Source organism: Rasamsonia byssochlamydoides (genome assembly GCF_041956645.1).
Source record: "Rasamsonia byssochlamydoides strain NRRL 3658 unplaced genomic scaffold VTN77scaffold_33, whole genome shotgun sequence".
Lineage (NCBI taxonomy): Eukaryota > Fungi > Ascomycota > Eurotiomycetes > Eurotiales > Trichocomaceae > Rasamsonia > Rasamsonia byssochlamydoides.
The window spans coordinates 208,570-235,234 of NW_027192416.1; the positions used below are offsets into that span (position 1 = coordinate 208,570).

At 49.2% G+C, this 26,665-nt stretch overlaps 11 protein-coding genes across 11 annotated transcripts; 4 read left to right on the forward strand and 7 right to left on the reverse strand.

The window, feature by feature from the left end:
- Positions 1-442: 442 nt before the first annotated feature.
- Positions 443-2,813, forward strand: VTN77DRAFT_4766 (uncharacterized protein; the record flags this gene model as incomplete). The annotated part of the gene is made up of 4 exons (XM_069420861.1): positions 443-499; positions 560-1,281; positions 1,333-1,812; positions 1,868-2,813. The coding sequence occupies 4 exons, from the start codon at positions 443-445 to the stop codon at positions 2,811-2,813; spliced, it is 2,205 nt and encodes a 734-aa protein (XP_069277529.1).
- Positions 2,814-4,903: 2,090 nt separating this feature from the next.
- Positions 4,904-6,872, reverse strand: VTN77DRAFT_4767 (uncharacterized protein; the record flags this gene model as incomplete). The annotated part of the gene is made up of 5 exons (XM_069420862.1): positions 4,904-5,196; positions 5,253-5,382; positions 5,428-5,540; positions 5,590-5,714; positions 5,779-6,872. The coding sequence occupies 5 exons, from the start codon at positions 6,870-6,872 to the stop codon at positions 4,904-4,906; spliced, it is 1,755 nt and encodes a 584-aa protein (XP_069277530.1).
- A 1,682-nt stretch (positions 6,873-8,554) lies between these two features.
- On the forward strand, positions 8,555-9,560 carry VTN77DRAFT_4768 (uncharacterized protein; the record flags this gene model as incomplete). The annotated part of the gene is made up of 2 exons (XM_069420863.1): positions 8,555-8,620; positions 8,721-9,560. The coding sequence occupies 2 exons, from the start codon at positions 8,555-8,557 to the stop codon at positions 9,558-9,560; spliced, it is 906 nt and encodes a 301-aa protein (XP_069277531.1).
- Positions 9,561-9,731: 171 nt separating this feature from the next.
- On the reverse strand, positions 9,732-11,185 carry VTN77DRAFT_4769 (uncharacterized protein; the record flags this gene model as incomplete). Its single annotated transcript, XM_069420864.1, has 4 exons — positions 9,732-10,060; positions 10,117-10,132; positions 10,185-10,691; positions 10,748-11,185. 4 exons carry the CDS (start codon positions 11,183-11,185, stop codon positions 9,732-9,734), a joined length of 1,290 nt encoding a protein of 429 aa, XP_069277532.1.
- A 1,530-nt stretch (positions 11,186-12,715) lies between these two features.
- On the reverse strand, positions 12,716-14,335 carry VTN77DRAFT_4770 (uncharacterized protein; the record flags this gene model as incomplete). The annotated part of the gene is made up of 7 exons (XM_069420866.1): positions 12,716-13,183; positions 13,241-13,354; positions 13,413-13,507; positions 13,569-13,708; positions 13,769-13,995; positions 14,047-14,244; positions 14,306-14,335. 7 exons carry the CDS (start codon positions 14,333-14,335, stop codon positions 12,716-12,718), a joined length of 1,272 nt encoding a protein of 423 aa, XP_069277533.1.
- Positions 14,336-15,165: 830 nt separating this feature from the next.
- On the forward strand, positions 15,166-16,721 carry VTN77DRAFT_4771 (uncharacterized protein; the record flags this gene model as incomplete). Its single annotated transcript, XM_069420867.1, has 5 exons — positions 15,166-15,203; positions 15,250-15,613; positions 15,718-16,041; positions 16,096-16,578; positions 16,677-16,721. 5 exons carry the CDS (start codon positions 15,166-15,168, stop codon positions 16,719-16,721), a joined length of 1,254 nt encoding a protein of 417 aa, XP_069277534.1.
- Positions 16,722-17,092: 371 nt separating this feature from the next.
- On the reverse strand, positions 17,093-18,144 carry VTN77DRAFT_4772 (uncharacterized protein; the record flags this gene model as incomplete). The annotated part of the gene is made up of 7 exons (XM_069420868.1): positions 17,093-17,237; positions 17,286-17,323; positions 17,376-17,398; positions 17,453-17,691; positions 17,752-17,786; positions 17,853-17,927; positions 18,136-18,144. The coding sequence occupies 7 exons, from the start codon at positions 18,142-18,144 to the stop codon at positions 17,093-17,095; spliced, it is 564 nt and encodes a 187-aa protein (XP_069277535.1).
- Positions 18,145-20,646: 2,502 nt separating this feature from the next.
- On the reverse strand, positions 20,647-21,811 carry VTN77DRAFT_4773 (uncharacterized protein; the record flags this gene model as incomplete). The annotated part of the gene is made up of 2 exons (XM_069420869.1): positions 20,647-21,620; positions 21,739-21,811. The coding sequence occupies 2 exons, from the start codon at positions 21,809-21,811 to the stop codon at positions 20,647-20,649; spliced, it is 1,047 nt and encodes a 348-aa protein (XP_069277536.1).
- Positions 21,812-22,084: 273 nt separating this feature from the next.
- On the reverse strand, positions 22,085-22,516 carry VTN77DRAFT_4774 (uncharacterized protein; the record flags this gene model as incomplete). Its single annotated transcript, XM_069420870.1, has 2 exons — positions 22,085-22,291; positions 22,508-22,516. The coding sequence occupies 2 exons, from the start codon at positions 22,514-22,516 to the stop codon at positions 22,085-22,087; spliced, it is 216 nt and encodes a 71-aa protein (XP_069277537.1).
- Positions 22,517-22,573: 57 nt separating this feature from the next.
- On the forward strand, positions 22,574-24,273 carry VTN77DRAFT_4775 (uncharacterized protein; the record flags this gene model as incomplete). Its single annotated transcript, XM_069420871.1, has 2 exons — positions 22,574-23,039; positions 23,102-24,273. 2 exons carry the CDS (start codon positions 22,574-22,576, stop codon positions 24,271-24,273), a joined length of 1,638 nt encoding a protein of 545 aa, XP_069277538.1.
- Positions 24,274-25,073: 800 nt separating this feature from the next.
- Positions 25,074-25,766, reverse strand: VTN77DRAFT_4776 (40S ribosomal protein uS13; the record flags this gene model as incomplete). Its single annotated transcript, XM_069420872.1, has 3 exons — positions 25,074-25,371; positions 25,456-25,621; positions 25,763-25,766. The coding sequence occupies 3 exons, from the start codon at positions 25,764-25,766 to the stop codon at positions 25,074-25,076; spliced, it is 468 nt and encodes a 155-aa protein (XP_069277539.1).
- Positions 25,767-26,665: the final 899 nt, after the last annotated feature.

The window sequence follows — 26,665 nt, forward strand, 5'->3', positions numbered from 1 at the left end:
TTGCTTTTTCAGGCGTGTCCCACCGGGTGGGCCTGATCAGCGCCGATAACTGGCGCCAAGCCCGAACTTCCAGCTTCCCGAATGCCGACTTTTGCCCGGCATTGGCTGCGTGGCCTGCTTAGTCAGCGCGCCTCCGTCTGGACGTGCTGAAGGCGATGATGGCAGCGTCAAATTCACGACGGGCGATCTTTCGTCAGAAGCGAGCGGCGCGAGAGTAGCGTGATGTCTGCATCGCCATCCTGTGCATTTCTCAGGAGCCAGGATCTGCAGTCGCCGTGCTTCATCTGCGCGATTTCTCGCTGGTGCTGAAAGTGGGGCCCAGAGCACACGCTGATTGTGCGATGACATCGACGACCTCGACGAGTGATTTGATTTCTAGAAAACCTGGTCGATTGCAAGAAACGCTGTCTTTCTTCGCATCAACGTAACGAGCTAGCGTACCATGCCCGGAGTACCGTCCAACAGAGCCTGCGAACGATGTAAGCAACGCCATCTCAAGGTAGGTCTTGGCAGCCCGATCTGTCTGCATCAGGAGTCAGTTGATGATTGAAATGGTTAGTGTGATGAGACGCGCCCTGGCTGCCAGCGTTGCGCCACAGCCGGCATAGAATGTCCGGGTTATCCCCAGACCCGGAAGTTCATCGACGAAGGTGCGACCGTAAGGCGTCGATATGGCCCTTACCAGAGGAGTGCGCCGAGATCTCAGCCGTCCAGTCTGCCTGAGAATCAGGGCGTTCTGGATCGTGTATCGAGTCCCAAGCCGGACTCAAAGCCAGATACAGGTCTGAACCCGTTGGTTACTGGATCTCCAACCCCAAGTGCTGGACATGACCTGCAAGTTTCGTTGAAAAATAATCTTCTGGAGAACCAGTCCAGGGAGATCAGCAGCAACGAGACCGGGTCGAATCATGCTGCATTTCAGCCAGTGTCATATCCGACGGGACTGGAACTGCCTCCACCCAACATCTCTCCTAACAGGAGTCAGCAGGCACAAGAAGGAGGTCTCCTTACGAATTCAATCTCAAATGACGTGCAGAATGCAGCTGACTTTAATGGCCCCGCGTCGACACTCTACGACAGCACGTTCAATGTTCCACTAGACTTTAGTCTGGCGTCAATTCTCGATCAAGGACCCTACTCGACGCCTCTTGCGTCCAGTGGAGTGCTGGACCAAAGGAACGGGCAGAAGGAAGCTGCAGATTACTTTTCTGAATTGATGATGAACAGTGAGCGGGAGATAGCCTTCCTGATCAGGCATTTTTCCGAATTCATTGCCCCTTGGTAGGTTGACTGACTCCTCATTGTTATCTTCTGGATCCTTACATGTTCTAGGCTGGATCTCTTTGACTCAGGGAGGTTCTTTGCGGTATATGCTCCGATGAAGGCGTCCAAAACGCCGTTCATAAGGTATGCTGCTGCAGCAGTAGCTTCCAAGCACCTGGCACGGCTCAAGGGGGTCAAACCCTTGATAAACTCCATGTTCACCAGCCCGGCAACCACCGAAGTGTACCCGAATATGGCGCGGGTTGATTGGTTCTTCAAAGCCAGCAACTACTATCATCAAGCGTTATCTTTACTGAGACAGGCTGTTGCGAGGAACCTGGACGGCTCACACAACATGGATGCCGTTGGGTCGCCTATTCAGATCATGTGTCAGGATTTGGGTCTTGACACGGGTAGTTTAGAGGACATGCGCTCGCCGGAAGTGGCTCCAACTGCGTCAGTATCGGGGAACACGGACGATATATTGACCGCTTCGGTGATCCTGACCATCTACGATCTGCTCGATACGCCTGGTCCAGAATGGGAATCGTGAGTCCAACCGGTCAGATTGTCTGTGAAGCTGGCTTTTTCTGACCTTAAACAGGCGATTACTCGGTATAAAACCACTTCTAGAATCATTGACACCGATGCCTCACCTCCAAGGCGCTTCTCTATTTTCACACGCAACTAGAGCCGCTATCTGGAATTTCGCCTGGCTCGATTATCTGTCATCGTATGCCAACCGGCGACGAACGCGATTGGATCCCGATCATTACGATCTGTGGAGAGCGGCCGGGATCCCTATTGACGATCACGGGAAGCTTCGTCTGGAAAACGCCGCCTCGATGACATATTCTGCCGGGGAGCCGCTGCTCACCCGAGACGACGTGATCTCCCACGGGCTGACCTGGCTTATGCTGAAACTGATGAACTTCATCGCGGAATTCAAGGAGATGCATCAGGGGACGCATTCGCCGACACCACCGGGCGTGAATCTGCCGCAAGCAGCAGCAGCAGCAGCAGTGCCTCAATCCAGCGGTCTGTCGGCCAAGTGGCAGCGCCTGTCATACGAGTTCCAGTCATGGTACGACTCCCTACCAGAGACGTTCCAGCCGTATCTGCGGATCGAGCACCCGCAGGATCTGTCGCGGCCGGATGCGGCCCCGTTGCCGTTCCCCGAAATCCTCTACAGCAGCCCAGCGCGCGCGGCGACAATGCTGCACTACAACTTCGCGCGCATCATCCTGCTACTGAACCGGCCAACGGACGCGCAGAGCACGCCACGCGACCGGCTGCTCGGGTATCGCGAGACAACGAAGGAAGTCGACCACTGCTGCCGGGAGATCTCTGGCGTCGCGCTAGGCCGGCCACAGGGCCAGGGCGCGGTGCAGATCCACATGGTGCAGCCGCTGTTCGTGGTCGGGCAGTGTTTTGACAGCATCGAGGGGCGGCCCGTCGTCGTCGACTTGCTGCGGGGGATCGAGGCGGATTTTGGCTGGGTGACCGAGTACCGGGTGCGACAGTTGCAGGCGTTGTGGGATCGAGCTTGATGAAGTATATTACCATGTTACATGACATCCGGTTGATTTTTGATAACGTCAGTTTTTTTTTTTCCCTTTTTTTTTTTTTCGATCGAGTGTTGGATCTGTATTATATATTATATAGTATACTATATTTCTGGATCTATAGACATATATGTATCTACGAATGATCGAGTAATTAATAGATTAATTACCCAGAAGGCAATCACAGTGGATGAACATGAAACAAACAGGACCTGCATATGTTAATTAAAAAAATGATTATTTCTCAGCAAAATTATGTAATAAAGGCATTAGGAAAATACATTTTTATTATCAATTAGAAAAAGATCAGATTAGTAAAAGCAGATTTCTCAGATGTAAATAGACTTTTATTCTAGTTAAATTATTATTATAGTTATAGTGATAGGCCTATTATAAGATTTTTTTTTCGAGGATATAGACTATGATATAAATTAGAGCAAGCAACCTTTTTTTTTTTAAAAAAAAAAGAAAAGAGAAGAGAGAAAGAAAGAAAGAAAGAAAATCTTAGCAATCGAACGTAAAAAAGAAAGAATTAAATCGTAAATTTATTAAAGAAAATATTTCTTACATATGAAGGGAATCTCAAGGCGTTGAGTTTTTTTGTTCAGATATAATTTGTTTTTTTAAGAAATTTTCGATCAACTTTACCCTAAAAAAAAGAAATAAGTTATTATACAGAGACTTTTATAAGGACATTTTCTATATATAAGAATAATAAGGAATAATTTGGCTGTTCTTTTTCTTTCCAACTAAAACTCGATTTTAAAATTATCTTTCCCCTTCCCTCTTCTCTCTCTCTCTCTCTTTCTATCTAATATATAATTGGCATAAACTGGGTCCAATGAAAATATATATATACAGGTCTTTGTTTTTCTTGTTTTCTTTTTCTTTTTCTTTTCCTTTTTCTTTTTTTTTGCGGGAAAAAGAATGGGCCCATGCCAGAAACTTATGAAATTGAGCTGTAACATAAAGTACTAACAACCACCTGCGTCAACTTTGAACTGCAGCTTCATTTCATGAATGAGATCGCGAGATGGCTTTATTTTATTGACGGAAACATCAAGAATCAGACATTATGGCATTATGGTGAGCGAGCGAGTGAGAGCCTTATTCTCGTTCTCGTTCTTGGTTCTCCTCTGCCCTAGACAGTCTATCTGTCTGTCATGACCTACCTGCACCTATCTATCTACCTACTTAGGTAGATACCTAGAGACTGTGCATACAAATGTTGACTGTTGAGAGCTGCGTCAGAACGAGATCATCTCGCTTAGTCAGAACCCATTAGTCATGGTGACCTATGTAGGCACCTGACCTACGTATCTGCCAGTCTTTCGTTCTCGTTTACAGTTTACTTTTCCTCCCAGATTGGTATCAGTTAACTCATTGAAAACCCCAGATCTGGACCCAGAAGGAAGCTCTGTACAGTGCAGTACAATATACACCCCGTGTAATAACAACATTATTAACAATTAACCTATCTATCATAATGACGTTTGGAGAAAAAACATAATGAAAAGTAAAAGAAAAAAGGAAATGGGGAGAAAAACAGAAGAAAAAAAAAAGAAAAACCTGGATGAAGTGAAGAAGGAAAAAGGCTACTGAGTGTCATACTTTAGCTTTTCTTTTTGAACGAAGGTTAAACAGTTCAGTTCGAATATATAAATATATATATATATATATAAACTGGACGAAGTTAACGAAAAAGGTTATTGACTCATGTTATAGTTTAGCTTTTTTGGAACTCAGGTTAAACCGTTCATTCGGTTTGGTTTGAGCGGAATAAATCAATGAGTCAAACTATATTTATACTTTTATAGTGTAATCATTACTCATTACCAACAAAATAAAAGATTTTGGCTTTTTGGAGGGACTGCCTGGCTTATACTTGGGTTGGGTACACACAATTTTTACGAACATGTTATATGAGTAGAAGGATATGACATCGCTGGTTCCATTCCTATTATTATTCCTTTCAAAATAACCCACTATCAATCTTGCGAGCTTCTTGTTTACTGCCGACTGTTTAATTTCTTCGGTGGAACAATGACTACTAATATCAACTTTAAAAGTTCAAATTAAACCTGCTGTGCACCATCAGGATTAGAACCTGAACGTCCTGCCGCGAGTCCCGAGCGTCCCGAGAGATTATATGCGACCTCCGGGCCAGCCTGGCTCGAGCCACACCGAACCTCCAACTCTCCCTTGTCCCGCCGGTCGCTGGCCAGCGTCTGGGCGAACTTGGATCTCTCGCGAATAGTAGGGCCCTTCCAGTAGAAGATGTAGATGGGCAACGTCACGAAGATCGCCACGCATCCTAGAAGAGTGGACGGCCACTCCAGGTGGTATCTGTGTCCCATGTGTTCGTACACTGGTGCGCATAGTTAATTGAAATTCTTGCAAGTACAGTCACTAGGTCTGACTCACTCGGAACAGAATACATGGCAGCGATACCGGCGAGAAAGTCGCGAGCCAGGGCGTTTCCGCCAGTCGCCGACGCCGAGTAAGGCCCGTAACTGGCTATCATGTAGTCGATCGTCGCCATATATATCGCGTACTGAGACGTTAGAGAAAGAAATAACATGCCAATGAGACTACTTACGTTAGCAATCGCGATACAGCATGAGAATATCATCGGCGCAATCCAGTGAACGTGCGGCGGGCCCAGACTCGTCCACGCAAAGCCAAACAGACCGATGGTCTCGAGGGGCGCCACTGCTGTGCGTTAGACCTCATTCACTGACTGCTGGTTTATCAAGCTCACCAAATAACAACCAATATAGCCGTGCCTCGGGCTGCAGCGCGCCGGGATCTCTCTTTCGGATCTTGGTGTGTCTGTGGATCCAGGGGAGGAAGGAGGCATAGGATATTCCGTATCCAATGACGATTCTAGAGCCAGGAAGTCTCAGTTTCAACATTGGCAAGGATCGACCAGACGAAAAAGAAAGCTCACGGAATGAAAGCCAGTCCAACTCGAACGGATCCAAACCCCCATTGCTTGTATACGGGCTTGTAAGACTGCAGGAAAGTGAAGATCAGGGCGTCGCTAAACCCGCTGAGCAGAGACAGCCACAGAACGATGGGCTCTCGCACGAACATCACAAACGGACGGGCCCAGATCACCAAGATCGGTATCATCGAAAAATGCTTGTCTTCCAGTTCGCCGGCGCTCCACACGTTTTCGCCCTTCTTGCGTCTCCTCTTGGCTTCCCGGTCGACCAAGATACTACATCTTGTTTCGGGAACGAAGAGGTGAAACACTTGGGCCGAACCGCCGATGATGAGCTGGATCCAAAAGTTCCAATGCCAGTCCAGATATTCACCCACCGGACCACCGGCAATGGGTGCGAAGGCCGATCCAGCCACCGAAGAGAGCACAATAAAGGCCACTGCAAATTGCTGGTCATCCGGTTCCCACATGTCAGCCACCATCCCGAGCGTCACTGATCCCCCCGCCGATGAGATGCCGCCTAAAAACCGACAGACGACAATGGTTGCGAAGTTTGGAGCGACGGCACAGGGGATCTGCCAAATGTTGACCAACAGCAGACTGAGCTGCAAGGTGGGCCAGCGTCCGATCTCCTCGCTCCACGGCGCCCACAGCTCGCTTCCAATTCCATAAGCAACAAGGAAGATCATTTGCCCAACCCGGGCGGCCTGTTGGTCAATCGGAAAGCGCTTTTCTAACAAGGGAACGACGTTGGCGTAGAAACTGGCGTTCCAATTCATCGACACTTGGATGAAAAAGATGACCGAGATAATGGTCCATTTCTTCCACCAAGGGTACGAAAAACCCAGCTTGTCGTAGACGTCGGACTCGGTGATAACGATCTTGCCATCGGAACGCCGCTTCTCGTCATGGCTTGCGGTACCATCAGCGGAACGTCCACGATCCGCGCTGTGCCGTTTCTCCGAGCCTGACGCACATCCAGGTTCGTTAGCAGGGCCAGCGGAGGTAGCAGGGCCATCGGGATTAGAATTGGCATCAGGATTCGCATTGTCGGAATTAGCTTTGCCAGCACTGCCTTCGGATGCAGATCGACACATGATGAGAATGGTCAGTCAATATTGACCCGTGATCGAGGAGATAAACTGTGAAGTGCCAAATAGAAGACTACATTTAGTGTGAGATCCATGTTCAGACGAAGAAAAGATGAGGGAGGGTCGATAATGGTAAATAAGCAGATAAACAATGAAGAAATCTCTCCAATTGTTCGTCATTGCATCTCGCGGTGCAGATGCGTTTTGACGTCAGACCCTCTGTCTCCAGAAAGCTTCCATTGAATCGTCTCGCGGGAGGTAATTCCGGACAGACATGGCTCCACAGCAGATCCCCAGCTATCCAAGGAGCTGCCTTACCGGGACCGTGGGGGTGGGACAGATGAGAGGGAGGAGAGCCGGGGAATTGCGGTCCAGTAGGTAGTGGACAAGGCGGAGTTGAAAACTTGGAGTAGTGGTTAGGATGTCTCGACCGGTTGCTAACGGGGAGGTAGCAGATTGACATTGTGACGGAGGAAATGGTCACCGGAGAATGTGCGGGGGATTTCGTTTTGCTGAGGTCTCAAGATGATGATGACACTGTCAAAGTAGGATATCCTGTGAGTGACCAAGGGAAAGACCCTGATGAAGTAATGGAATACCTCGTATGCAGTAGATGATGGCGAAAAGTACAAGGAATAAGTTGATTTGGCACTAGCGTTTCCCAGCGCTCAATTAGCAAATAGAGATAGCTAAGCGTGTGCACGAAGAATTGAGATAAGAGACATCATCTGGCAAAACTCGTGGCTCACGCCATGATGATATTCAGGTTCTTGTCCTCGACATGAATGACCGATGAATAGATTGCTGTTGGATATCTTGCAAGGCACCTGACCAGACTGGCAACTGCATCAGGCAAGAAGCACTAATAATTCAATTCAATGGCCCCCTTCGTCTATCAAGAAGCTCCTGTCCACAAAAACAGAAGGTTTTCAACGTGCTCAGATCTATTTCGTGCCGCGAATAATTAACAATACCGGGAAGAAAGTGAGGAAACTATGGCAGGGGAGCTCGTTGCAGTGAATCGTCTCCAGAGCAATTGGAAACGGCAGTTAGTAAGTTGGGTGATTTCTCAGCCCATCTAATTCTGGATTAATAATAATAAACGAGCTGCAAGCGAATTATCAACGGAGGCAAAAATCCTAAAACCGAAAGGATCGGATTTTAGCGGCGATACTGATTTACCAGCCTGACGACTAGTTATCACTTCAGATCGGGGTCATCACAACTAGCGGTGAACTATCCGGAATTATGACCCCACGGCAGGGGTGGGGACATACAGAATTAATTGTAATCGAACACAGATCCGAATTGCTGACAGACTGCATCGCGGCGGAGTTGTGTCTTATCTTGCAGAATGCCTTTTTCGGAAACAGATCGAATGAGGGCCACGGCGTACGCAGATGCGAGCCGTCTCGGACATAGGATTTAAAGAGCATTAGTCAGGACGATGGCAGGATTTTTACGCCATTTTCGGTCTTCTTTAGCAGATGTGATGATCAAAGTCGCTTTGTTTGCTTTTCGCCATCTATTTATGCCCGAAATGTCCCTCATTGCGGGTCATAGTCCTGGGTGATAGTCTCTCTATCCATCCATCTCATGCTCTGAAGACAAGAGAAATCAACAAAAGAGAGACAGAAAAAGGCAATCGTTAAAGGCGGGGGAAAAGAGAGAAAAGAGAGAGAAGCACCATGCCCACCAACTCCGCCGCCTGGCTCACTGCCGAAAAGAAGAGACCCCTCGAGATCGGCAGCCCCGTACACATCTCCCCGCGAGAATGAGGTTGTGATCAAGAACGGAGCTGTGGCCATCAATCCGATCGATTGGAAGCTGCAGTATCTAGCCCTGTTTCCCCAGAACTATCCCACAATCCTTGGCCAAGACGTCGCTGGTGAAATCGTCGAGGTCGGCAGCGCCGTGTCTCGCTTCTCTGTTGGAGACCGCGTGTTAGGGTATGGTACCAACTTGAGATCCAAACAAGACAGCAGCAGCGCGTTCCAGCTATATACCGTTGTGCCGGAACACATTGTCTCGCCCATCCCCAGTAGCCTGTCCTATGAGGCTGCCGCCGTCCTACCCTTGGGCGTGTCGACCGCCGCTGTGGGCCTGTTTCAAAAAGACTTTCTGAATCTGCAGCGTCCATCTATACCCAGCAAGCCCACCGGCCAGACACTCCTCGTCTGGGGAGGCTCATCCAGCGTCGGCAGCAACACCATCCAGCTGGCGGTCCATGCCGGCTACGAGGTCATCACGACTGCCTCACCAAGGAATTTCGACTATGTCAAGAAGCTGGGTGCCAGCGAAGTGTTTGACTACCACAGCCCAACCGTGGTCAACGACCTGGTGACCGCTCTGCAGGGCAAAAAGCTGGCAGGCGCTTACGATGCCATCGGCGTATTCCACATCATCGCAGACGTCCTGACGCGGTTAGGGGGCAACCACTTCATTGCATCGGCGCTTGCCGTGCCCGAAGACTTACCCAGTGGGATTTCTGCCAGATTGATCTTTGCTGTCATTAGCGACGTCGAGTTTGGTCTGTCCATCTACCGGGACTTCCTGCCGCGGGCACTGGCAGAGGGCAAGTATGTCGCCGCGCCAGAGCCGCTGGTCGTTGGCAAGGGACTGGAATACGTGCAGGAGGGAATCGACTTGAACATGAAGGGCGTGTCTGCGAGGAAGGTTGTCCTCAGCTTCTAGACGGCTCAACTGCCGTCTACATACAACACACTTGATGCGATTACGATAGACTAGATGGTAGAAAGGATATCTAATCGATAGAGATGGACCTATCAACGCGCTAGATCTGAGCAATGATTTCCATTACCTCATGACAGCCGCGAGACGCGCATCTAATACGATAGACAAGGATCAACACTCCAGGCTACTCATTGATTTCCTGGCTGTTTCATACGCCAGATCAATGTCCTCAGTCCACACCCAGTTCATCCGGTCCTTCAAGCTGTCTCTCACCAGGGGTAGACATTCGTCGTACGACTTGTGCGCCATCTCTGGTGTTTGCATCTCGTATACCTGACCCGCTTGTCGGGCTGTCGCTTGGGCCCTCTGGGCTCGAGGGAGACGCACGTCCTGATACAGCTGCGTCCACTTTTCTAGGGACTGGTTCGGCGAGCTCAGGTAGTCATGCAGCGCTCGTCCGAGGATATATCCGTCTTCGATGGCCTGTCCTGCTCCAGCACCTAGACAGACGACCCATTAGTGAGCAGCAGCGGGTAACGACAACGACAATCCTTACCTTGATGAGGAAGCATCTATAAACCGATTAGCTCACAATATTGTCTGAGTGTGGATGACATGGCTTACCGCGTGAGCAGCATCTCCCATCAAGACGACTTTGCCTTTGGCAAACACCCACTGGTCCAATGGCTCTCGATCATTCAACACCCATTTGGAGGGGTGCTCCGGCATGAGAGAAATGATCCGTCTGACCGTCTGGTCGAAGGACTCAAAATCCCTGGCCAGGTCATCGCGGTTCCCCGTAGCACTCCAGCTTTCCTTCAACTCACCCAGGTCTTTTTCGTCAGTCGAAACAAACGCCACGACGTTCAGGATGGTGTTCTTGCTGATGGGGAAAACAAGGAAATGCTTATCCGGCCCCAGCCAGCTGGCGGAATAGCTGGGGAATGGCCACCAGGACTCCAGGTTCCGAATGGGCACCAGCCCTCGATACGCGATCCGGCCGCTGTAGCGAGGATTGTCGGTACTGAACTGGGAGCGTAGGTTCGAATGGATGCCATCGCAGCCGACGACGAGATCTGCCACGGCTGAGGTTCCGTCTCGGAATTTCAGCGTCACATCGCTGCCGTTGTCCTAGACATGATCAGTCGGAGCTCTCCTTGGAACAGACAACGAATGAATGTACTTACGACAACCTCATAGCACTGCTTACTGGTATGGAGAACAGCCGCCTTCCTCCGATGGATAAAGTCAACCAGCAGCGACAGGAATTCCGCCCGATGCACCGGACACTGCCGAACCGTCCCTCGATCATTGACAGGCACCGTGACGATCTCCGCGCCGGTGTCGTAGCGACGAAAGGAGATCCAGATACCGCTTCGATGGCCGGCAATCTCGTTGACTGCGTCGCCAATGCCGATGCGATGGAGGAGCTTGGTGGCATTGACGCCGATGCCGACGCCGGCCCCGATTTCCTTGTACTCGGACGCTTGTTCGTAGACGTCGATCTGGATACTTCTTCCGGTATTGTTATTGCAGCAGTGATGATGCAGTGATAAAGCTGCACAGAGACCCCCAATGCCTCCGCCGACGATCGCGATCTGGAAGGGCCTATCCTGCGCTGCCATGATGAATCAATCTCTCGCTCAACAGAGTCATCTACAACACCTGTAAATATCCAAATCACACCTTACCTTTTTTCTTATTTCATAGCCCTATACATATATCCCATTCGGTGGAGTGGAAACACTGCCGGGGAGATAACAGCCCTATCTCCGCCGGTGTTTCCGACATTCTCCCCGCGCAAGCAGATATGGGACTAATCACGATTCATTATCGATCAGATTATTGTCCGTATCGAGGAAAAACTCCACTAAAAAAGCGCAGATCCCCAAGTCATCTGTAGAACTTTGCCCTAAGATCGTGAAAAGAATTGACGTCAGTGACGTTATTAATAGTTACCTACATAGGTAGAAAAGAGGCTTACCAGATAAGACCCCGCTCTCGGCTCTTCCCCGGCAAGCCCCATCTCATGCTTTCGGAGCACATGTACGTACTTTGTGTCTCATACACAGATATAACATCATACAAGACAAAATCGCTCTAGAGGAATGAATGCTGAAACCTTCCCAAAAACTTTGACGTCGTCATCTCTTTCTTTTTGTTTGCCTTTGTGGCCCTTCTTCTCAAGTCGTTATAACCCTATAAGACCCCGCGAAGCCCTTACTTAAAGCGGATAGATAAGTAGAGAACCTGGAAGAAGCAAGCAACATCTTCCAATTACTCGACTCTATTCTATTCTATTCCATATCGTATAAGAATCGATGATTCATCGACATTTCTTCCTTTGCACATGTGTTGTCCAGTTCTCGATTGCTTGTTCAAAGAACTCGGGGAAATCAATTCCCACTATCTTGACGCCAGTAGATAGGTAGGTAGTCGTTAAAAATCCGCATTGTGGTACTGCACAAGCTGCGATAACGGTATTACCTTGCATTGCATTTGGACTATTCATAGACATAGTCACATCTACATATATATATAGGCTAAGGGGTCTAGAAGTGTGCTGGAAGGTGGAAGGAAGGAACAGTAATGATAATATTTCAAACAGTAAAGTTTAGTTTAGATAGATAGATGAAATGTCAATCATCATAAATCGGATCTTTTTTTTTTTTTAGTTTCACCCTCATTCAAACTGGTGAGAACTGGAAAGTCACATATACACTCATGCATAAGGGAAAAAACAAAAGAAAGGAAGGAAGGAAGGAAAGCAAAAAAGAAAAAGAAAGCAAAAAAAAAAGGAAAGCAAAGGAAAGACCTTGCAAGGCATAAATAAATAATTTCAGCCCTCTTTATTTATTCATTCTCCATTCATCCATCCATTCCATGAATGGCGGTGACCAATCGGAATTTGTTTGTCTATCTAAGTCATCTATCCACCTAATCTATCTATCTATATCTAGAACAATACAATACAATCCAGCTCAGATACGTACATAACGCTCTTTTTGTATCATCTGTAGACGGACAGGTTATTGAAAAAACACAATTTAAAAATCTCTTACTGCGGTACGAACGTCGTCCTCGAGAACTTCTTCTTGGAACTATTCCCCTTGACACTGTCAGGCCACTCCGTCACGACATGGATGTTGTTATTGTTATTGTTTCCGCCGCTCGCGGACAGGTTCAGGAGAAGACGTTTGAGAGCGGATCACTGCGCTGGATCCAAGGCCACCCCTCTTGTCTGTGTCTTTCGTAGAGACGGAAGGAGGAATTTCTTCACTGGGAATAGTCGACAATCCTCTACTGTCGGCTGCTGCCGCCGTCGTGACGATCGCCTCGTCGCTCCCCCACGCCGTATCATTGGGAATGCTGAGCGGATGCAGGAAACGTTTCATTTTGTTGCCGCCGCTGCTTTTCGTCTTGGACTTTACGGAGCTGGCGATGCGCGAGCTCCGCTGGAGATTGTTGCTTGCTGAGGAGACTGCCGTGCGAGACGAGTCCTGCAGTCGGTGGAACCACCGCTGTAAAAGGGGATAGACCATGGGCATGTTGCCGACGATGACGGCGGCGAAGGATTCGCGACAGGACCATTGACCTGCTTCTTCGGGGCCTTGTGCTCCAGACTGTGGATAGTCAGTTGATGGATCAATCTCAGATAGATGCAATTGCTGTGTACTCACCCTGAGAATGATCGTGCATCGAAGAATCCCAAACACCATGACCAGGAACCCTCCGCCGAACATGCCTAGCAGAACCATTTTCTTCTTGATAGGAAGGCGAGATTTCCAGATCATCTAGTTTAGTTTCATTAGTTAATTATAACTAACTGAGCACACTCGGATTCGTACTGACCGGTAACGGAATGGACGTGAGGTAGAGGTCAGTGGAGATATTCAGCGAAATCAAGACGGCGACTTGGATGATGGAGTTGGCCGGGTAGCAGTGCGCTGCAGCAACAAATTAGCATCGCTGGCAGCTTAGCATCGCTGACATAGGCTAAAGACATACGTCCTGGATCCGGATAGATCTGCCAGTGCTTCTGCACCGGGAAACAGCCAAACAGGATGGCGAAGAAGGTCGCGAGAAAGGTGACCAGCAGAACGACATATCCGATCCGAATTCGAGCGGGCATATTCTTGATGCCCTCGCTGTAGCCCAACCGTGAGAATTCAACAAGCCTTGTCCTATATGTCAATCGTGAGTCTTACGTTAATCTGGAGTAATAGATGGTCCAGCACGACTTCAACGTCCATAGCAGCACCGTATACACAAGCCATCCGAGCAACTGCGTCTTGGAGCCGTTCACCCGCAGCCGCCATTCCTCCGAATGAGGATCTAGCGACGCTCGCTGCTCGTCGGTTATGTTGTTGTTGGCCAGGCCCTGCCAGTAGGCTCCAACAATGTATGCGGCCACGGTCTCGGCGGTGTAAAGGAGCTAATGGCGTCAGTCAGGTCAGGATATACTATTCTAGAGTGGAGGACTCACACCAGCGAGAATCATGAGGGCATCATCGGCCTTGAGTTTGCGGTATCCATTCATAAGCAGTCGTGCATAAATGCGAAGGCCGATCATCACCAGGGCAATCGCCAGCAGGCTCCAGGCCTCGGCGACAAAGTTTTCCGCCGTGAGTCGGTCAACCTGAGGCTGCTGCGGTTTAAAATTAATGAGATGAGAGAGAAAGATCTACTGTGTACTTCCGAAAAATATACGCATGTTATATGTGTATATACATGGACATGCGTACAGTATACAGGGGCATCGTTCCAAATACCATGTTGATCTACATCATCTAGCGACGTTGATCTCATCCAATGAGGAGGCCCAGAGCCTTCTTCTTGTCAGAGCTGTCAGGATATTCCTGAGAGTTAGTCCGTACTATAACGCAGTTCTGACAACCGTCAAGCTTAGGGTTTTCTCGTCACGGGTTCCGTGCCGCATATTGACTCTGGGGATAAAGTGGTATCAAACTTGAGCCATGGCACAGGACAAAACAAGTATTAATAATTGACATCCGTACGACGATATATTGAGTTCAAGGCTACTATGGCATTAGCCATGAGACGATTTCCTGCGGCGTTGATTTGATGGCGTCCAGCGGAACTGCGTCCCGGAAGCCGACTGCTGCTGCGCCGTGAACTAAGAATGCAACATGGCTGCGATGCCGCAGAATATCTCCAGTCGCGCAAAAGACCCAAGAACTGATTCTGATGATTAATTTTAGAGATCAAATGAATCTGCCGGGGGGAAGAGAAGCCGTTTCCGGCGGGTAGATATTAGTACTCAGATAGTAGACACCGTCAATACGCTTCTTCGGTCTGTTGAGGAAACGGATCCTCTTCTCGAGTCGAAGAACACGCCGGTCTGTATTGGAAGATGTGATCCCTGTTCGGTTATGCACTGCGAATGTCCTCACCGCTCGTCTAAAATCTATTGGACCTGAACCCGAAACAACGATTATATTAATTACTTGTGCCAGCAGGAGTGAAATAATTACGACCTCTCCCCCAGACGTCCAAGTCCAACAGTTGCAGAATTCTTCTTAAACTCCAACGTTCATCTTCCTGTGACATCTACAATTTCATTATTCTCCAGCCACGGCGGCAAATGGACCAAACGGGCATTCTGCAAAACTGGACTTTACGGTACGTCGACCAAATAACCTTTCGGGGAGAAGCAGTTGATATATAGATTGATACTTATACAGACCTTCCACAACGTGATCAACAATGAATTAACGAGCACCGCGCAAACCCGGCACGGCATCAACCCTGCCAATCGTCAGCCCAATTCCGAGGTCCCTGTTTCCACCCAAGCAGACCTGGACCGCGCGGTCGATGCCGCCCAAAAGGCGTTCCAGCAGTGGTCGAAAGTCCCTCTGGAAGAACGTCGAGCAGCCGTCATCGCCTTCGGCGACGCGGTGGATGCCCACAAGGATGACTTTGCAAAACTCCTGACCATGGAGCAGGGCAAACCTCTCGCGCAGTCGTATCATGAAATCGGCATGGCGGTCGAGTGGCTGCGGAAGATTCCCACCCTGGAACTGTCCGAAGAGGTGATCCAGGAGACGACGTGCAGGTGATCCAGCGGTACACCCCCATCGGGGTCGCCTGTGGCATTGTGCCGTGGAACTATCCCATACTCCTGGCGTGTGGAAAGATTGCCCCGGCGCTCTACACCGGCAACGTGATCATCATCAAGCCTTCTCCGTATACACCCTACTGTGATCTGAAATTGGGCGAGCTGGGAACCCGGTTCTTCCCTCCGGGAGTCCTCCAGGTTCTCAGCGGCGGCGATGATCTAGGACCGAGGATGACTGCTCATCCCGGCATTGGCTATGTCAGCTTTACGGGGTCATCCGTGACCGGCAAGAAGGTCATGGCGAGCTGCGCGTCAACGCTCAAGCGGGTGACTCTAGAACTAGGAGGCAATGACCCGGCCATCATCTGCGAGGATGTCGACATTGACGCCATTTTACCCAAGGTGAGCTATCTATCTATCCTCTTATTTCTCCGCTCTCCTGCTCACGGTGTTCAGATCGCAACCCTCTGTTTCTACTGCTCGTCCCAGATCTGCATGATGATCAAACGTCTCTACGTCCACGAGAAGATCTACGACCAGTTCCGGGACGCCTTCGTCAAATACACGCAAGCCCTTAAGTCCGGCGACGGCACCGAGCCAGACGTATTTTTCGGCCCCGTCCAGAACGAGATGCAGTACGAGAAAGTGAAAGATCTCTTCACGACCATCACGACCGACGGACTGAACCCCGCGCTGGGAGGCAAGATCGAACCGTCAAAGGGATACTTCATCACGCCGACCATTATCGACAACCCACCGGAGAAGTCGCGCGTGGTGACCGAGGAGCCCTTTGGCCCGATTGTGCCCCTGCTGAAGTGGTCTGATGAAGAGGACGTCATTGCGCGCGCCAACGACAGCCAGATGGGCCTGGGGTCGTCGGTCTGGAGCAAGGACATCGACCGTGCAACGCGGATGGCCAGGCGGTTGGAGTCTGGAAGTGTCTGGGTCAATTCGCACTTCGACGTGGCACCGGGAGTGCCATTTGGGGGGCACAAATGGAGCGGGATTGGACGGAATGGGGGATTAACGGACTCAAGGCGTACTGTAACTCTCAGAGCCTGTGGCTGCCGAAGAAGAAGTGAGTGAATGGGGCAATCAGATTGCACGTAGTTCGGAGATGGTAAGAAAGTAAATCTCTAGCAGATGCCCAGGAATATCTCTGACGCGTCTGAGTTTGTCGAGTCAACGGACATATGCTCGGTTAGGTATATATGGTATCCTTTTTTTTTCAAAAAAAAATCCATCAGTTGCTGTAATATTTTGTGAGCCTCACTACCTCAACTCAGACCTTGCCAAGGCATCCCAGTCTTGAAATTCTACCCAGCCTCCTGGCTTGGTGCAGCTGATAAAGCAAATCAGAAGAGCAAAACAAAGAAACTAAAAAAAAAAAGGACAAGAAGAAGAAAGAAGAAAGAACTTAGATACTTATCTAAGTTAGACAAGTTAGATAACCTTACTTGAAACATTGCCTCAACAACTTGTTGTAACCCTTGATGGAGTAAGCCAGATACCGAGCATGGATGAAGTCGAATGGATTATTCTCATACACCCATTCAGCTTCAATGTCGTCAACGAGGAATTTCAAATTTGGTGAAACCCTATACAATTTAATATTTGTTCAATAGCAGAAGGGAGTGCTCACAAACATGAATGGCTGAGTAGGACTCAGATCGTTACCAATGACCTAAAGGAGATGTCTTAGCCTCTCTCTCTTTCATAGCAGGAAGAATACTCACCTCTGCAGAAGGGTACTGATCGGCTACGACATAAGTCTGTGGAAAAATATGAGAGATATAAGAGTAGAATGGCTCACCAAAATCAATTGCCCATATTCCAGTCCCAGTAGCAATATCAATGACACGCTGTGGTGCTGGTCCAATAGGTGCAAGGAATAGCTTCCTCTCCATGATTGTCAGAGTCATCTTATGGATCATGTCCAGGCGATCTGACTCTGCATCGTCATTGGGGAGGAGATAACTGCCATCGCGGTAACCGTGGTAGCGCCTGCCGTTCTCATGGCGGTAGTTCAGCACAGAAGAGGTCAAGGAAGCACTGTAGGATGAGCTGGCAGATGTTAGTCACATAATTGCAAAGGGGACGCCTGTCACCAACAGTTCATTCCCGTAAGAAGAATCATTATCCGTAGCCTAGGGTTCCATTAGAAATCACAGCTGTTGCCAACAGATATACAAAATGGTTAGAGTTTTGCGAACCTGAATGTCCACCGATGGCACGCAGAACGTGATGATCGTTCTGTGCAGTGGACTCGTTTTGTACTGCTGGAGATTCTGCCATTATCGAGTTGACTTTTGGTGATAACACAAAATGAGGCAAGAACAACTAGGCGGATAGACGAGGTGGTTGTGGTATTTCAGGGAAGAGAGCCGTTTGAGGTCTTGCTTTTTATATGCCTTGCCTCCACCTTTAGTCGGACACCTCAGTTCCCTGTAGACAGGCTGTCGTTGTGACTCGACAGGGTATATTGCATATCCGTACCGACACCATGTGATGAGTTCAAGAGACTGCATTAGTGTTAGAAACCATCTACTCCGTAGGGATGCACAGAATCAAAAATGGAAAAGAGCTTGCTCCTGAGATACTCAATTAATGCATTCAGCAAAGTCTTCCAGTTCATGTACGCTTCTGTCAAGGATAAACTCTCTCGAACAATAATTGCGTTAACTCGACCAAGGAAATGATGCCGTTATTGGATGAATTCCCTGAAACCAGACAGTGAGGAGATAATTCTGCACCACATGGAGGAAATCCCCACAATTGGATCAGCCCCCATAGTGACTCTAATATGGACCTTGCAATCAAAAGACAGTATCACAGAGGAGAAGAAGAAGAAGAAGAAAAGTTTTTTCCCCCAAACTTTGGAACCTGTCTTGCTGGAGTTTTCATTCTTATAGTACTACGTTACCTAATCACCCCAGAGCGGCAATTTTGGAGGAGCAGCACTATCTACCAGCTTGCTCAGTACAGCAGGGCAGGGCAGCGCATTTCAGATCAGATATTTTTCTGCCTGGTCCCTTGCTTGATAATCATGACAAATTCCATATATATCGTGAGGTGCAGATTGGAGAAGACACTTGATGATGTTCTTTTTGCTATAATTATATGTTGAAGAGTATCAACGAATCCCTTGTTTTTGTAATATAGAATGTGGAACATACCTACGTAAGTACTGTACAACATACCTAGGTACATATATATATATAACTCTGGATAAGCCTATCTACTGGGTTACCCGGTTCTTGACATAACGCAGTAGCTAAACTGTAGAACAATTGATCGAATATCAGACGTATGCTTTAGCATAGTATGTATGTACTCTGTACACAAACTGCGCCATTCGAACGGTATATAAAGGATGTATTAGGTGCCTTTGAGAAAGCAGGTTATCACACAAGACCAGGGCCATACCTCAAAGAATGGTTCCAAGAAGCAGGCTTTGTGGACATCCATGTTCAGAAGTATCGGGTGCCAATGGGAGTTTGGCCTAAAGATCCATATTATGTACGAGCACCCTTCTACCTTTTTTTTTTCAAAAAAAAAAAAGAAAAGAAAAGAAAAGAAAAGAAACAATTATTACTGACGTCAACTTTCTACCCGTCTTTTTAACGATTCCTAACTTCAACTTACAGAAAAAAATCGGGGCTTGGAATTTACTCCAGGGTGAAGAGGGTTTCAGATCAGCTGGAATGGCCGTATTGACCAGATTTGAATCATGGTCCAACGAGGATGTCATCGCAGCAGCAGCAGCGGCTCTAAATGACGTCAAGAGTCCTCAGATCCATGCACTATACGACTTGTAAGTTGGTTCTCCTTCAATAGCCCTTGGCTCTTAACTGCCTTGAGATTCTGACCGCTGGTTTATTTTATATAGTTATGTTGTGTATGGTCGGAAGCCCGAGTGAATGAATTGGCAAGGGAAGAAAATTTCTACCGGGATATCATATCCATTTAGACCGAGTGTCTCTTCGTTCCAATTACTTCGTCTTTCTTTCAGACAGTTCTGCGAGTTCTTCCTAGTCCTCTGTCATTGATTGTGAGCATAGAGCAAAGTATGTTTATCTCCCAACTTACGGATCAATCTTGTGGCCTCGAAAGTGATTGTTATTGCATCACTTATACATGCAGCCTCTCCACGACACTTTTTGATGAGAGCAGCCATAAGGAACTGATATACTTTACACAACTTAGATCAAAGTCTGTTGGCGGTGGTGAGAAGGAACAGTGAAGCTATGTGGGAATACTCTATTTAAATAAATATTTCCTACAACTACGTCTTCTGGGAAACTCAGGATTCAAACATATCATTTCGTGGGAACTGCATGGAACTCCAGAAATGACTAGATCATCTGCTCAACCACGGCCATCAGAACCCCGCATCATCCTTCACTATGCACATTATCTAAGATCCGTTCCCATTATTAATAGTCCCAGATCCATGAACTAGTAGTTACTTGAGCATTTAATCGTCCATTCAGCTCAGCTCCAGCTGTATCAGCAAGGTGTCCCTGGTTGGAGGCTCAAACAGAATTGTTCCTTGATGAAAACTCGCAAAGAACGTTTGCGTACACTAATAAATACTCTTTATTTATTAGGAATGGATTAGAAACGAGGTGTTGAGTAGGTAGTCAAGGAGCCAGAACTCAGAGCTTAGGATTAGGACTTAGGGCACGGGGCTAAGGTCTAGTAGTTAGGTACCTAAGGGACCTATGCAAGTCAACCTTCGTTTCATAATGATTTGTCCCTGTATGCTACTACCAAGACAGGGGCAAATGTAGAAGTAAAACTACTGCGGTCTGGTCTGGAGATCATCCGATCGAGAAATAGTAGAGAGAATATACACTTTGAATAAGATTCTATCATTGTCTGTTCTCAATTTTATTTCTGGGTATAAAAAGAAAAGCCCCCAAACGCCGTAGAGCGCCACAGTGCATACATGATTAAAAAAAAACTTATTTACAAGCAATAAGTCTAATGACAACATCAACATACCTAATCTTCATGCGTCACCGCCATATCCAGCACCTCCACTCTTCCCCGTCCTCGCGTCTCTGAAGTGACAAACTCGCTGAGCCCCTTGAAGGCGCCCGGCTCGGCGAAGCCAATGACTTCCCACTCGTCGCCGCCCAGGATGTCTTGCGACTCGATGGACTCGATATAACTCAGGATCTTGTCCTTGACGGTGGCTGGCGCTTTGGGCGCCTGTTCCACATCCGACCCTTCGTCGGAATCGGAATCTTGCTGCTGCTGCTGCTTGGACTTGGCTTTGCCTTTGTTGCCCTTTTTGTTGTTGGATTTTGATGCTGCTCCGCCCGAGGAATCTTTCGCTGCGGCTGGGGCAGCTTTGACGGACTGCTTCAACAACGGCACCGGACACGTCACCCGCAGTCGCATTCGCGCACGCATCACGGGAATCGGCTGCCATGCGATCAGGGCCTTCATTGCCTCAAGAGCCTGGCTCTTAGCTGACTTGTTTGCCGACACACCTTTCCAGAGCGGCTTTCGTTGCTGCTCCCCATTCTCCGCAGCACCCGACGGTTCCGTCGGAGTGGCAGTCCCCGCGGATATCGGCGTGTCTACTCCCTTCTCGTGGTGTCCGCTCGCGATGCTCAGCTGATTCAGCGCCTTCTCGATCATGCTCGGAGGATAAACCCGTTTGGTGGTAGGATCGACGAGTCTGGCTGATACGATGTCGACCACTTCCTTCTCCACTCGTTCGAGGATTTCTTTCCGCTCGCGCTCGCCCACCTGGACTTCACCCTTGCGCAGGATTTCCTGAATGATGTCGTCCATAGAGGCATCAGGCCCGAACGCCTTGGCCAACTCGGCGGCCGGGGCGGTCTGGGCCTTGGATACGGACAGGAACACCGTGCGGATCTGGAGGACATTGTCTAGGTCCTTCTCCGCTCCCGACCGGTATTCCAGCAGCTTGTTCTTGTAGCATGCCAGCTCAAATCGCTTTTTGCCTGTGCAAGTCTTGTGTTAGCGGGGTGTGGCGGGGTATGACCATGGCGGGGCAGGAGGACACGATACAAAATAGGGATGGCAGAACAGCATTAAATTAATTCACACAACAGGTCATACCCTTTTTCAACCGAACGATGGAAACATTGGTGAATTTGATCTGATTCGAGGGCGTCTTTATGCCGACGGGCATCTTTGCGGGGTGCCCTGATTAGATAGCGATAAAAGGTCAAGTCTTCCCAAGCTGCAGAAGGACAGATTGCAGTAACAAGAAAACAGATGAGGATATAAACCAGGTTTGGAGTATAACCAGGTAAGAACCCTGCTGTAATCTGTTTGATATGATCGAAAATATCAGCAATGTTTTCTATGACGCTGTTGGGCGGGTCCTGTGGGATGCCGTGATGACTCAGCCAAATCATGTGAAGCATTGATTCCTGAGGCAGCATAAGGTGGTGTCAGTGTGTCAGGTGAGCGCCGGGACGCCTGCCGGATCCGGAGCTGGGTCATGTGCCTGGGCTTGGCGCTGCCACTTGCAGGTCCACGTCGAGGTCGTCCCGGCGATCCGCTTAGAATTGCGTTTGGGAGATAGCGGGCGCCCTCTGGTTGGCTGCCTCGACTTCTCAGCAGCCCAACCCCGGCCAAAGCGCTTTCGGCAGAGCATCCGTCCCCGCTAGGCGGTCACCAGCCTCCGTCCTGTTATCTATCGCCCTGCTCTCCTCTCTGCTTCCATTCCTCCTTCAAACAACTCTCATCGCTTGTTGATCGATCTGGAGACTGGTCTCCGGATTGTTCTTCTATTCCTATCCATCGAGGAATCCTCTACATCCCGTCCTCTCAGTTGGGTAATCGTCGACCTTGACTGACGCCAGCGACGTCATCGACTGACAGGTAGCATCGTCTGATCAGGGTGCTATTGATTGAACGAATTCTATCTCCATTGTCATCTAGCACCATGAGAGTTCTCCCCACGACGCTCCTGCTCGGAGCTGCGGCTGCGGCCGTGCCTCCCGCCCAGCAGGTCCTTGACCTCCCGAAGAAGGGCGCCGAGGCCATCTCCCAGCCGCTCCATCAACTCCAGGAACATCTGAAGTCGCTCTCCGATGATGCTCGGGCCCTCTGGGAGGAAGTCTCTAGTGTCTTCCCGGGCGCAATGGAGGGCGTTTCTGTCTTCTCCATGCCCAAGAAGCACACCCGTCGCCCCGACTCGCACTGGGACCACATCATCCGCGGCTCAGACGTCCAGAGCATCTGGGTTACGGGCGCCAACGGCGAGAAGGAGCGTGAAGTTGACGGGAGGCTTGAGGCGTACGACCTGAGAGTCAAGAAGGTCGACCCCAGCTCGCTGGGTGTGGACCCCAACGTGAAGCAATACAGTGGGTACTTGGACGACAACGAGAACGACAAGCACCTGTTCTACTGTAAGCATGCTCCTACTCAAGACGTATCAAGAAAATGAAAGTCTAATGAAATTCGATTCCAGGGTTCTTTGAGTCTCGGAATGATCCAAAGAATGACCCCGTCGTGCTCTGGCTGAACGGCGGCCCTGGCTGCTCGTCCCTGACGGGTCTGTTCCTCGAGCTAGGCCCCAGCTCCGTTGATGAGAATCTGAAGCTCCACTACAACCCGTACTCGTGGAACTCCAACGCGTCGGTGATTTTCCTGGACCAGCCGGTCAATGTCGGATACTCCTACAGTGGGTCGTCCGTCAGCGACACCGTGGCTGCCGGCAAGGATGTCTACGCCCTGCTCACGCTGTTCTTCAAGCAATTCCCCGAATACGCCAAGCAGGACTTCCACATCGCTGGCGAGTCCTACGCAGGGCACTACATTCCTGTCTTCGCTTCCGAGATCCTCTCTCACAAGAAGCGAAACATCAACCTGAAGTCAGTCCTGATCGGCAACGGTCTCACCGATGGTCTCACGCAGTATGCCTACTACCGGCCCATGGCCTGTGGAGACGGTGGCTACCCGGCTGTCTTGGATGAGGCCTCGTGCCGCTCCATGGACAACGCCCTGCCACGCTGCCAGTCCATGATCCAGAGCTGCTACGACAGCGAGAGCACCTGGGTTTGCGTTCCTGCCTCCATCTACTGCAACAACGCCCTGCTGGCTCCGTACCAGCGCACGGGTCAGAACGTCTACGACGTGCGCGGCAGGTGTGAGGACAGCAGCAACCTGTGCTACAAGGCTCTGGGCTACACCAGCGAGTACCTCAACCAGCCCCAGGTTATCAAGGCGCTGGGTGCCGAAGTCGACGGCTACGACTCGTGCAACTTCGACATCAATCGGGACTTCCTCTTCCACGGCGACTGGATGAAGCCGTTCCACCGCTTGGTGCCGGGCCTTCTGGAGCAGATCCCCGTGCTGATCTACGCGGGCGACGCGGACTTTATCTGCAACTGGCTCGGCAACAAGGCCTGGACGGAGGCGCTGGAGTGGCCTGGCCAGAAGGAATTCGCGTCAGCCGAGCTGCAGGACCTCGCGATCGTCAACAACGAGCACCAGGGCAAGAAGATCGGCCAGGTGAAGTCGTCCGGCAATTTCACCTTCATCCGGATCTACGGCGGCGGCCACATGGTGCCGATGGACCAGCCCGAGTCGAGTCTTGAGTTCTTCAACCGCTGGCTCGGAGGGGAATGGTTCGCTCAGTGATCGATCGTATTGTATACTCTGAATTGAATTGCAGAGATCACTTATATTAGTTACGAGTATTTGTCCTGTCTGTGCCTTGGTTTAGTCTGATACTTTGAATGTCTCGTTCGATATTATTATATGAAGAGCGCAAACAACACCGAATGAACCTGTCCCAACGCTTACCATTGAGGCAAGCTTGTTCTTTTTGGCATGATTAGGACCAGACGTCATGATGAGTTGAATATAGAATGTTGCTTCTGTTGCGTTGTGTTCGTCTTTGTCTTTGTCTTCGTCTTCGCCTTTGCCTCTGGATGAATATAAATATACCTTAGACAGAATCCAGCAGCACATTCTTAGCACGCACCAAATTCAGGTATCTACTACTTTTCCCGAGAGGGGAAAAAAAAAACGGTTGTATATGAAAAAACAAATCAAGAGTAAAAAATGAGATTTTGCTGCTCTATCTAGCAGAGTGTTGGGTTTTATTGAAACTGGCCCAGACAACAAGCAAGCACTTCGTACTATGCTGTACTGTTTGTACCCGTAACCCAGCCCCATGAGTGGATATGGAGACGTAGCATTTCCCATTCATTCAGTGAAGAGAATTGTTGATTGGCACGTTTCATTGGTATTATTTTCCCTTTTTTTTGTGTGTTAACACATCATGCATGCCTCGCCTTTTTTCATTTTTCAACGACACAGGCAATCATGTCAAGTTCAGTTCAATTCAATTCCTTTCCATCCTTGACACCCTCCCCAAACACAACCAGCACAACCAGCCAAAGAAAGGAAACAGATGGTGAAAAAAGACGACTCGTTTAGCCCTTCTTCTTGCTGACACCGACAGTGCGTCCCCTGCGGCCGGTGGTCTTGGTGTGCTGACCACGCACACGCAGACCCCAGTAGTGACGCAGACCGCGGTGCGAGCGGATCTTCTTCAGGCGCTCGAGGTCCTCGCGCAGCTTGCTGTCGACCACGTTGGAGACGACCTGGTGGTCCTTGCCGTCGTTGATGTCGCGCTGGCGGTTGAGGAACCACGTCGGGATCTTGTACTGGGTGGGGTTCTGGATGATGGTGACGATGCGCTCCAGCTCTTCGGTGGTGATCTCACCGGCACTGTTGACATATCATATCAGCCAGATGTTTATTTATTTTTATTTTTCTTTTCTTCGGGTGGGTTTTTGTTGAGTGACGACGCACCGCTTGGTCAGGTCAACGTCGGCCTTCTTGCAGACCAGGTTGGAGTAGCGGCGCCCAACACCCTTGATCCGGGTCAGGGCGTACATGATCTTCTGCTTGCCATCGACGTTGGTGTTGAGCAACCGCAGAATGTACTGGAAGTTCGACTTCTCGCCGGATACGAGCGCTGTAAAAGATGTCAGCCTGTATCATTTTTCCAGTAGTATCGACCTCGGACGGCCGGTTGTCCAACACGGCCATCTCAAATCACGACAGGAAAATCATCTCATTGTAACGTGCAACAGGGAAAGGTACAGAGGATACATACACATGGTGGGCAATAACGTCGCGGTATCGCGGATGGACGTCCGTTAATTGTCGACAGGTGCAAGGCAAGAAGATGGATTGAAGTCGAGCCTCACTCAAGCGCTAGACTTTCCTGCTGCCGGCAGACTTTCGCCGTTGGTTGTGGGATGCGCGTGGATGCGCTAGCCCAAAAGGGGAATGGTGCCGCGAGGGCTTCGCTTGAGATGCGCTAGGCCTGGAATGGATGTAAGCGAGGTTTCCGAATCCACCAATCTGTCACCACTGGGGCTGGCGTCAAGTGGGTCCTTCCTTTTGAGGTTAGTTTGTAGATTTCTCAACTTGGCTGATTTATCAACAAGATACGGAGTAAACTTGTGACGATGTCTGCGTGATATCGGGTTATATGATGCCCAGGATCCGCAGAATCTGAAGAATTTTGATTTTACCTTTTTTCCCCCTCAAACCCCCTCTACCTCAGCAAACTCACTCATATCTGATTCTATTTCTTTCACCAGTCCAGAAGAATTGAAGTGTTGCGACGGAACCATCTACATGTACCTATCTGTCTATTCATTTGGATGCTTTCCCTGCAACTATATTTTCAAGGTTGCCTGCGTCATGATGTTAAGCTAATTATTAGGTACTTGTAGTAAGTAGTTTATCTGAACCTTGCAGGGCTTTTTACTCCCAAATCTGGACAATCAATCCGTTACATGACCAGCAATCATTCACTCAGAGCAGCCCTTATGTCGATTTCCTTCTCTTGCAATTCAGATATTGCCTATAGCCGCCGTTCTTGTCTTGGAAATCAGCTTGTATGATTTGCTATCATGGACATGAGATGATGATATGGTCAACGTGAGAAAAGAAAGGCGTGTATATACAAAGACATTTTGTTATTGTCTTTATTTCATCTTTATTTCAT